This window comes from Hordeum vulgare, chromosome 5H (genome assembly GCF_904849725.1).
Source record: "Hordeum vulgare subsp. vulgare chromosome 5H, MorexV3_pseudomolecules_assembly, whole genome shotgun sequence".
Lineage (NCBI taxonomy): Eukaryota > Viridiplantae > Streptophyta > Magnoliopsida > Poales > Poaceae > Hordeum > Hordeum vulgare.
In genome coordinates, this window is record NC_058522.1 from 406477900 (window position 1) to 406489031 (window position 11132).

The following is an 11132-nucleotide window of genomic DNA, read 5'->3' on the forward strand; positions in this document are numbered from 1 at the left end:
TAACATACCACTTGAAAAGAAAAGTTTTTGGAAAGAGGTTTTGAAAAGAGTCATGAAGCAAACTATTTCTCAAATTTTTTATTATAGGCAATATATTATTTCATAAAAATATTATTAAATGTTTGGGCATGTGACACGACGAAAGAGTCATACACAGAATAATACTTCTTTGTATAATAAGGACACAATACTTCTTTGTATAAGAATGTTTAGTGGTTAAAGTGGTTAAAGCTGTTAGGATTTAAACTAATTATGTTAATTAGGGAATAATCCTCCCTTGTACAGAAACGCTTCGTACGGTTCCTAGCCAACCGACGCGGCGGTTTTTCCCACGACCCCCACAAGCGGACGCATTCGTTCGTGGCGACGGTTACGTGTGTATTTAATCTTCACAGATCATCAATGAAAGCAACAGTTCATTCTAAACACGTTATCGGCCCGTAACTCTACCGAGAGCAGAGAAAAGGCAAAACAACTCCGGCGAGAGTCGCCGAGACAAAGAAGACAGAAGGGAGGAAAGGAGAAGGTAAGAGGATGCCTCGTGGTCTCCTATCCTTCTTCCTGCACCTCATTCGTGACGGCGGTCGACGTCGACACAGCCGTCGCCGTCGTCATTGTGTTGGCGGACTTCGCCGCCACAACCGCCACGCCCGCGATCTTCGCCGGTTCGGTGGCCGCCGGAACGGTTTCCGCCGCCATGCACCACGTCTTAGGCATGGCGCCCGTGGTCGCCACGGTGCTTGGCCTTTCGGTGCTTCGCGTGAACCGGCGCCGGCGCCGCTCCCGGCCTGGATCCTTGCCGGACCGGCTGCTCCGAACTTGTACGCGGACGAAGTAATGGAGCCTGTGGACGGAGCAATGGACGTCGACGCCGTTGAGCCGGAACTTGCGGCGCCTCCACCACCACATCCATGCCCAGTGCACGGATGGGGGCCATGCGTGACTCTGTCGCAGTCACCACCACTGGACTACGTGGTCCAGGAGGAAGCCGAGCCCGTGCTGCCCGCGGAGCATGCACAACCGGACTCCTCGCGTCTTCCATCTCCGACGCCGACGCACGAGGTTGTCGTCGCTCGTGTTTCCTCGTCAAGCGCTAGTCTTGGGCTGCGCCTCCCCACGCCAACTGTTGCGCGTGGGGAGGTCTTCAACAACATGGCGAGCACCTCCAACGGTCCCTCAGTGCCCCGCCACTCGCACATAGTGCCACGCGCCGTGCTGCAGCACGCCGGCCGTCGCCCGGGACGATGGAGCCCGGTGAACCTTGGGTTGGCCAATGGCCACTCCAATGGAGTTGCTCCCGGGACGCACCTGCCTGGAGGGTCTTCTTCAGAGGAGGAAGAGGACGCCGCGCCGGGGCCTTCTTCTCCGCACTGGTGAGGCTGCCACCGGTGGGGGAGGTTGGTGGTGCTTGTGCAGACTTCAGTGATGGAGGTTGGTGGAAGTAGCAATTGCTGGCTAACGGGATGGAGAAGACGATGGAACCAGATGTGTTTCATGCCTCTTATCCATCCATTAGCTATCCATCCACCACCCACCAACATCACCACGTGCCACCACAACAACCACATGCAGCAGCCCACCACCGCTTGGGCACTGGCTCTTAATTACTTTCCACCGACGCGGTACACGTATGTGTTATCCTACTAGGCCTAGTTGGCTAGTTGGGCATGCAATAAAAAAAAGAAAAAAAATGATGGCTTGGCCATGGTAGTAGGCTGGTCTATTTGACCTACTGTCATTTCTTTAGTTTTCTTTTCTGATTAGCTTCTAGCTTTTTCAGTTTTTATACATATGTGTTTGTTAGTATTTTCTAACATAGTATTATGTAATATCTGCTTATTTTATGTCAACATGTGTATGGATGCAATTTTTAATTGCTACATGTTGATTATGCTTGAAAATTATATGACTACTTTCAGTTTTTGCATATATCTTATAGATTGCATCTAATGCAATGTATGCTTTGTTCACGACCGTGGGGTCTACACCACATGGTGATTACCTTCAAAGTGTTTTAAATAACACAAGGTTGTACAAAGTACCATGAGATTAAGGTCCGCACTACTTGGTAGTGATTACCTCAAAGCAAAAAATGAAAGCACACATATTATGGCATAAAAATCGCCATACGAGTGTCTACGCCACTTTGTGGTGATTACCTCTATGTGTTCTACAAAACAAAGATCTACGCCATTTCATGGTGATTATTTTTTGTAGACAGTCATATTTTGGGTCGTTTAGGCTTTTCCTAGACCTTTATATTTAATCAAGCATTTTATTTTACACACAATTAATTTACATGAGTGTAAATTAATGCGCATGATATTTTTCATGCAGGATTTGGCTGACATATCCAAGAGGGAATTTGCTGAGCTTGCCATTGATGGCAGAAATTATCTGACCTGGGCCATGGATGTCAAGATTAACTTGACGGCCAGGAATCTGATTAGCACTATAACCACACCTACTCAAGGTACTCCTGCTATCGTAGATACGGCAAAGTATGCTTCTTTGCACTTCATTCGACACCACCTTGATCCTGCTCTGAAAGAAGAGTATATGATGGAGGAAAATCCTCTATCATTGTGGAACTCCTTAAAGGAGCGTCATGATCAACAAAGGTTGGTGATGTTGCCTGAAGCGCAAAGAGAATGGGCACTTATCCGTCTCCAGGATTTTAAGTCCGTTGCAGCGTACAATTCTGCTGTGCATCAGATCAACTCTAAGTTGAGATTCTGTAATAGTGCAGTTTCAGATGCGGATCTCATTGACAAGACACTCTCTACTTTCCATCCTAATATGAGGATTCTTGCTGAACAACATCGTCAGCAGAAATACAAGAAGCATTCTGAGTTGATATATGCACTCCTTCATGCAGAAAAGCATAGTGAAATTCTCGATAAGAATAATATGTCCCGTCCAACGGGAACACTGCCGCTGCCTGAAGCACATTTTAATTCTCAGAATACTCAAAAGTCCCGTGGTCCCAAAAGGAACCATAGGAAGTTTAAAGTAAAGTGGAGACGCAATGAGAATCAGAATAGCAATGGAGTACAAAAGAGTAAGAATCATTTTAAGAAAAATGATAAGGGTAGCAGCTCTCAAGCTTGCTACAGATGTGGTTGTACTACTCATCATGCAAGGAAGTGTACAACTTCTAAGCATTTGGTGACGCTGTATCAGCAATCGATTGGCAAGGGCAAAAAGGCTCAAGGGAACTAGTACGAAGCTCGCTTCACTGGTCCAATGATTGAAAGTTCTCAAGACGTTCATCTGAACGCAGTTCATGACAACATGGAGAACCAAGATCAGGCTCAGCAAAAAGAAGGACCACCACTTACTGTTGATGACATGTTGGTGGATTTCACTTCTACTAATGACATATATGGAGATATGCTTTGATCTTCCAATAATGTCATAAGTATTGTGATATGTCCTTAGTTATATTGTGTGTTGTAAAATAATCATGTCCTCAGACATATGGTATTGTAATAATTATGTCCTTAAACATAATGTATTATAATATGTAGCAGATATCCATAGTATGTAATGTATGTGTTATTTCTATATGAGATTGAATAAATAATGAATTTTATTCTTTTACTCTATAGAAAACTTCGAGAAACAATCCAATGGAGGAGGAAATTTGTTTAGTGGACAATGGTGACTCTAACACAATTCTAAGGGAAGTTAAATACTTTCGAAGTCTCAAAAAGAGTAAGGAAAGTGTTATGACAATTGGTGGTCATGACACGGTAATTGTTGGTTCTGGTCAAGCCACATTTACACTCCTGAATGGTACAAAACTCGAAATCCAGGAGGCTTTATTGTATCCGGATTCAACTCATACCCTGTTGAGTTTTAAGGATATCCGCATGAATGGCTACCACATGGAAACTCATGAAGACAATGCGGTTGAAAGCCTGCTCATAACTCAGCAGAAGGGATCCGACAAGGAAACCCTTGAGAGACTGTCTGCTCTATCTTCTGGACTGTATTACACATACATCAAGCCAGAGCAACATTTGGCATACAAAATAATTTTTCAGAATCTTGACAAGTTCAAGATATGGCATGAACGCCTGGGTCATCCTGGTGTGGGGATGATGAGCAAAATTATTGAGGGTTCAACTGGACACAACATAACGGTTGCTACTTTCCCCAAATCCTCGGATTTCGTATGCACTGCATGTGCAACTGGGAAATCAATCACAAGACCTTCATATCTGAAGATCAAGAATGAACCACTTAATTTTCTTGAACGTATTCAAGGAGATATATGTGGTCCAATTCAACCATTATCGGGACCATTTAGATATTTTATGGTGCTCATTGATGCATCAACAAGATGGTCTAATGTGTGTTTATTATCAACAAGGAAGCATGCTTTTGCAAAGCTGATTGCTCAAATCATTAAACTGAGGGCAAATCATCCTGAACACAGGATAAAATCCATAAGAATGGATAATGCTGCTGAATTTAGTTCACGAGCATTCAATGATTACTGCCTAGCCTTGGGCATAACTGTGGAGCATTCTGTACCATATGTACACACACAAAATGGTCTTGCGGAATCACTTATCAAGAGGATCAAGTTGATAGCAAGGCCACTCCTACAGAATTGTAATCTTGCAACTTCTTGTTGGGGACATGCGGTATTGCATGCCGCAGAGTTGATACAAATTCGACCAACTGCATATCATACAGCCTCCCCGCTGCAGTTAGTACGTGGAAATCAACCAAATATTTCCCATCTTCGAAGATTCGGTTGCGCTGTGTACGTACCGATATCACCACCTCAGCGTACATCGATGGGTCCACATAGAAAAATGGGGATCTATGTGGGGTACAATTCTCCGTCGATCATAAAGTACCTGGAGCATCTAACAAGGGATTTATTTACAGCCTGGTACGCTGATTGCATCTTCGATGAGGATAATTTTCCGGCATTAGGGGGAGAAAAGAACCACAGAGAATGTCGGGAAATAGATTGGAATGTCAAAGGCATTCAGTCCTTAGATCCACGTACGAATGAATCTGAACTGGAAGTTCAGAAGATTATTAATTTGCAAAATATTGCAAATAATCTGCCAGATGCATTTACTGACTATAAAGGTGTAACTAAATCCCATGTTCCCGCTATGAATGTTCCAGAGAGAGTTGAGATATCTCATAAGACCACTCAACCGCCCAAGAGGGGGAGAAAACTGGACAAAAAGGACAAGGCTTCTCAGAAGCGTCCGCGGGAAGTGAGGATCCCTCAAATAGTAAATGCAGGTCAACCGCGTGTTGATATTCAACCTAGTGTTGAAAGACACCTAAAGGATGTTATGCATCCGGAACACAACACAACTGTGCACACAAATATTGGTGCTGGGACATCGGTACACTTTGACTCGATTGTTGTGGGAAATCACAATGAGTTAGAAGGTATTGATGAGATTTCCATCAACTATGTTGAATGAGGAGAATCATTCAACAGAAAGACTACAATTGTCGACATATTTTTCGCCTCAAAGATTGCAGATGACCTGGCATTGGATCTTGAACCTAAGTCCATGGCAGAGTGTATGAAACGCTCAGACTGGTCCAATTGGAAGGTTGCAATAGAGGACGAATTGCGCTCGCTTGCCAAGAGAGAGGTATTTACTGCAGTAATACCTACTCCTCATAATGTTTTCCCCGTGGGGGCAAAATGGGTTTTTGTTCGTAAAAGGAACGAAAACAATGAGGTGGTGAGATATAAAGCGAGGCTTGTAGCACAAGGGTTTACACAGAGACCCGACATAGATTATGATGGAACATATTCTCCTGTGATGAGTGGAATCACGTACCGATACTTGATATCACTGGCAGTGCAAATGAATTTGTATATCCAATTGAGGGATGTTGTGACTGCATATTTATATGAGTCACTTAAGACGGATATCTATATGAAAGTTCCCGAGGGACTGAAGATTCCAGATCCAAAAGCTAACCGCAACATGTATTGCGTAAAGCTACTGAAGTCGTTATACGGCTTGAAACAGTCGGGTAGAATGTGGTATACCGACTAAGTGAGTTCCTTCTGGAGAAGGGTTACTCAAACAACAATGATTGCCCATGTGTGTTCATCAAGAAATCCACTGATGGATTTTGTATAATTTCCGTGTATGTTGATGACTTGAATATCATTGGGACTACACATGAAATACATGAGCCAAGTAATCATCTCAAGACGGAATTTGAGATGAAAGATTTTGGTAAAACCAAATTTTGTCTTGGTTTGCAACTTGAACATTTTTCTTCAGGAATACTTGTTCATCAGTCTGCTTACATCCAAAAGATACTGGAAAAGTTCAATATGGATAAAGCGTACCCATCAAAAACACCTATGGTCGTCAGGTCACTTGACAGAGACAAGGACCCATTTAGGCCTAAGGGTGATGATGAAGAGATATTGGGACCAGAGTTTCCATATCTCAGTGCCATTGGTGCACTAATTTATCTAGCAAACTGCACTAGATCTGATATAGCATTTGCAGCTAATTTACTGGCTAGATACAGTGCATCACCAACAAAAAGGCATTGGGTTGGTGTGAAGAATATTTTCAGATATCTTCAAGGCACCAAAGATCTTGGTTTATTCTATCAGAAAAATCAAGAGAGAACCATGATGGGATATTGCGATGCTGGATACTTGTCAGATCCCCATGATGCCAGATCGCAGACTGGTTTTATCTTCTTACATGGAGGTACGACCTTCTCTTGGAAGTCAACAAAGCAAACCTTAGTGGCAACGTCCACCAATCATTCTGAGATAATTGCTTTGTTCGAGGCATCACGTGAATGTGTATGGCTTCGCAGAATGATGAACTTTGTCCAAAGTTCAAGTGGGATTGGTTCGGTAAAATCACCCACTATTATCTACGAAGATAATGCTGCTTGCATTACACAAATGCAAACGGGTTATATTAAGAGCAATATTACAAAGCATATTTCTCCTAAATTATTTTATCCCCATGATCTGCAAGAGAAGGGGGAGATAAGTATTTTGCAAACGAAGTCATGCGATAATCTCGCTGATCTATTTACTAAGTCTTTACCAAGTTCTTTATTCCATAAGTATGTAAATGGAATTGGTATGAGACGACTTCGAGACTTGCAAAATTCAGGGGAGAAATCTCCTAGGATATAACATGTTAAGATCATGAGATCTTTTATATTGCACTCTTTTCCTTTGTGAGTTTTTCACATGGTTTCTCACGGAAGGTTTTTAATGAGGCAATATCAATGCAAGCATGGACGATATATGTCATTTTCTCCTTATTTTTTCACTGGGTTTTAGAAGGAGTTTTTCATGGCATATTGTATGTTTTCTTCTCAACTTTTCCCACACGGTTTTGGAGGAGATTTTTCAAAGATGATCGGTCTCAAGGACAAGCGAGGATTAGGGGAGTGTTAGGATTTAAACTAATTATGCTACTTAGGGAATAGTCCTCCCTTGTACAGAAACACTTCGTACGGTTCCTAGCCAACCGACGCGGCGGTTTTTCCCACGACCCCCACGAGCGGACGCATTCGTTCGTGGCGACGGTTCCGTATGTATTTAATCTTCACAGATCATCAATGAAAGCAACAGTTCATTCTAAACAAAAGCTAACAAGCCATTACGTAACTTTTTTGCTGATTCTTTTTTTTCTCTAACATCGATTTTTTTTAAATGATGCGGCATGCAAAAACAAGAATCAAAAGAGTAGTTATTGAGCCGGTTAGATGGGCGCATAGCAACAACAACCAAAAATACGACATGTGAGCCCAAAAGAATAAAATGATGGGCTAAAAAATAATATATAAAATACAATAATATTATGTGAATAAGAGCATAGAAAATCTCAGCTAGCTGAGTTCTAGGCACTCCCTAAAAAATTGCATGCCCCGCCCGCGTGGACTGAGACCTATAAATGTCCTTTTAAAAACACACGTGTACCTTTTTCTTTTTGCTTGTTTTTGCATGTTTTTTTGACGCAGATTGCTGCTTCTCGTGTTACAAATCAGTAGGCGGTAATATTAGTTTTGAAAACAAAAAATCAGTGGGCGCCAATATAGAATTGTCGATCATCTTTAGCCCTCCTCTAGATGCACAACCCGTCTTTTCCGCTCCACGACTCACGACTCCCGGTTCGCCAGCAGCTTCTTGGTTCCCACATCACTGTCATCCGCCTCGGTTTCGAAGAGTTCGAACCGCTCGTCGCCGTCGAGGCCCTCCTCGACCAGCTCCATGTGGTGCAGCTCCGACCCGATCAGCGACTGCATCCGCGCGCGCTCCCTGTCCCGCGGGTACGTGCGGTACAGCAGCGAGTATATGAGCGCGCAGACCGTCATCGGGATCGCGATGGCCGTGTACAGCGCCTTGGCCAGCGACGCCGCGTTCTCCCGGTCCCTCTCGGCGGTGGCCTTCCCCGCGCCGCCGTCCGCCAGCCTGAACCCGTACAGGTGCTGCGACAGGAAGCCCACGGCCGGCGGCGCGAACGAGGCCAGGATCGACTCGAACGACCTATCCAGCGCGTAGATGCTCGTCCTCGACTTCACCGGCACGATCTCTGCGAAGATCGGGCTGCAGTGCAGTGCACAGCACACCAAGCAAAATGAAGTGAGGATTCTTATTGTGCTGGAGCAAATTAAGGGTGAATGCGCAGGTTTCATCGATCGTCTACCTGTTTGTGGCGGCTGAATTCCAGGAAATGATGAGTCCCATGACGAAGAGGACGAGCCCGTGCGCGAGGCCGCTGGACGGATCATCCGGGAGGCCGAGGAGCAGGATGCCGGCGAGAGGCACGGCCGAGCCGGCGCTGATCTGCGACAGCACGATCCTGCCGGCGTTCGGGTACCGCTGGGCGAGGGCGTCGCCCATCTTGCCGCCGAGGAGGCCGCCCAGGGACGTCGCGACGGCGAACACGGTCATGTAGACGGCGGTATCCGCGTGGCTGAACCCGATGAGCTCCAGCCACATGGACAGGAACGACATCGCCGACCACGGGAACGAGCCGCTCACGCCCTGCGCCACGAAGATCTGGAACGTCGGGATCTGGATCACCGACTTGGCCTCCCTGAGCAGCTCCCTGGCCTCGTCCCACGCGGACCGTTTCTCCGCCGCCGATGCCACGTCCGTCCGGAAGTTGGGGTCGACGGCGAAGAACCACACGAGGGCGCCCACCACGACGCTGATGGCCGCCACGAGGTGGAACGCGAAGCGCCATCCCTCGATCCCGAAGATGGTGGTCGGCGCCAGTAGCAGGGCGGAGAAGCCCCCGATGATGGACCCTATGCTGCTGGTCAGCTGCAGCCACCCGAAGGCCGTGCCGCGGTGGTCGTCGTCGGTGGAGTCGGCCACCAGTGACTGTACCGCCGGTATGACGAGCGCTAGGCCGATGCCGTTCAGGCCTCTGGAAACCGCTACCTATCAAATCAGCGCATAGCTCTCAGTTTCAAATCGGCAATGAGCTTCCCAGATCAGAGCTTGGATGATCATTCTTTCGACGGAGATGCAGTTAGTGCTACTACAAGAAATTAAGATCATCGATGACGAGATCTACAGTATGCGAGACAGCTGGGGTGACTTAATTAGCCACCGGCTTTCTAGTTTGTAGTACTGCAGGAAGCGTGAGCTGGCCGTGAAGTGCGAGCGGAGGTTGAGGTTGAGCGGCCGGGCTCACCTGGAGGAAGGTTTCGGAGATGGCGACGAGGAAGGTGGCGGCGGCCCAGAGAAACGCGCCCACGGCGATGACGTGGGCGCGGTTGTGGCGGGAAGCGGCGTAGGCGGCCAGCGGGTAGCACGCGGCCTGCACGATGGAGCGGTAGAGTGTGAGCGCGCCGAGGCCCGTGGGCGTGGCGTGCAGGGCGGCTCCGACCTCCCTGTACACCGCCGGCAGCAGCGCCTCGTCGGCGCGCTCCATGATGGACGCCAGGTTCACCAGAACAAGCGTCCGCCGTTCCTCCCACGCCGCCGCCGGCCCCATCTCCGAGAGTGGGCTCGCCTCAATAACCCGGCCGGTTCTCTGTCCTCTCCTCTTCTCGCCGAGTGCTCATGTCGACCTCGCGATGGCCGCCATTCGCTGCGCCGGCCATGTGGGGTCTTGTCCTCTTAGCACTTAGTGGGGATTTTTCTATTACGATTTGTCTACCTGTTTGACCGGATGCTCCCTTCTCTTTCATTGGCTTCTGTTTCCGTGGCATGAGGGAGACATATGGGTTGAAGCCAATAAGTTGAAGCCACTCATATTCGAGAAAAAATAAGTTGAAGCCACTCGTAAATGATGATAAAATATACGGTTACTCGAGAGCCTGGTTAATATTCAAAAAACTGCCTAAGGAAGCCACCCCTGCCACGCTGTTGGCTTTTGAACGTGCGTATACAGCTGTACAGGCGTGCCTACATGATTCTTGCTTCGGCCGGCTACTTGGCGGAATTTGCGTAACTAGCGACATGAATAAAACTGATCGATGGATTTGATGGCTAAAGGCCCGTGTCGAGCCTTTGCTTTGTATTGCTTTTCGTTTTTCTGGTACAAAGACTACACAGGGGTATACGTATATATATTGCTAAGCTAGGCCTACTGCAAACCGACTCGGTTTGCAACACTACTACTAATCCTACTCGGTTTGTAATACTAACCAAATTAGGACACACGTGTCCGTTTAGACTACAACTAAGTTAATTACTACATTCATCCCTTAACCTTGTTGATGTGTCTTCATTGCTTGCACTCCAACTTTCTTCCTCATCTCGATGAACTTTTGTCGACCGAGGGACTTGGTGAAAATATCGGCAAGCTGGTCCTTCGTATTCACGTGCATAACTTCTATCATCCCTTCCTCAACGCACTCCCGGATGTGGTGGAACCGGGTATCTATGTGCTTGCTCCTTTCGTGATGAACCGGATTTTTGCACAATGAGATTGCAGCTTGGTTGTCGATCTTCAATGACACCTTCTGCACCTCCCGCTTTGCAAGAATAACTAGGAGTCTTCTCAGCCAAACTGCTTGACAAGCCGCCGTGCTTGCCGCTATGTATTCTGCCTCGCATGAAGACAGTGCCACCACCTTTTGCTTCTGAGAATTCCAGCTAATCGGATTCGGGCCAAGGTAGAAAA

The 11132-nt window shown here is 46.7% G+C and overlaps 2 protein-coding genes across 2 annotated transcripts; both read right to left on the minus strand.

Annotated features, from left to right (window-relative positions):
* Positions 1 to 730: 730 nt before the first annotated feature.
* Positions 731 to 1574, minus strand: LOC123399397. Its single transcript, XM_045093813.1, has one exon. The coding sequence runs from the start codon at positions 1566 to 1568 to the stop codon at positions 969 to 971; it is 600 nt and encodes a 199-aa protein (XP_044949748.1). The 5' UTR covers positions 1569 to 1574; the 3' UTR covers positions 731 to 968.
* A 6375-nt stretch (positions 1575 to 7949) lies between these two features.
* On the minus strand, positions 7950 to 10206 carry LOC123395650. Its single transcript, XM_045090674.1, has 3 exons — positions 9696 to 10206; positions 8697 to 9439; positions 7950 to 8596 (listed from the first exon to the last, which is right to left on the minus strand). Exons 1-3 carry the CDS (start codon positions 9996 to 9998, stop codon positions 8149 to 8151), a joined length of 1494 nt encoding a protein of 497 aa, XP_044946609.1. The 5' UTR covers positions 9999 to 10206; the 3' UTR covers positions 7950 to 8148.
* Between the last annotated feature and the right edge of the window lie 926 nt (positions 10207 to 11132).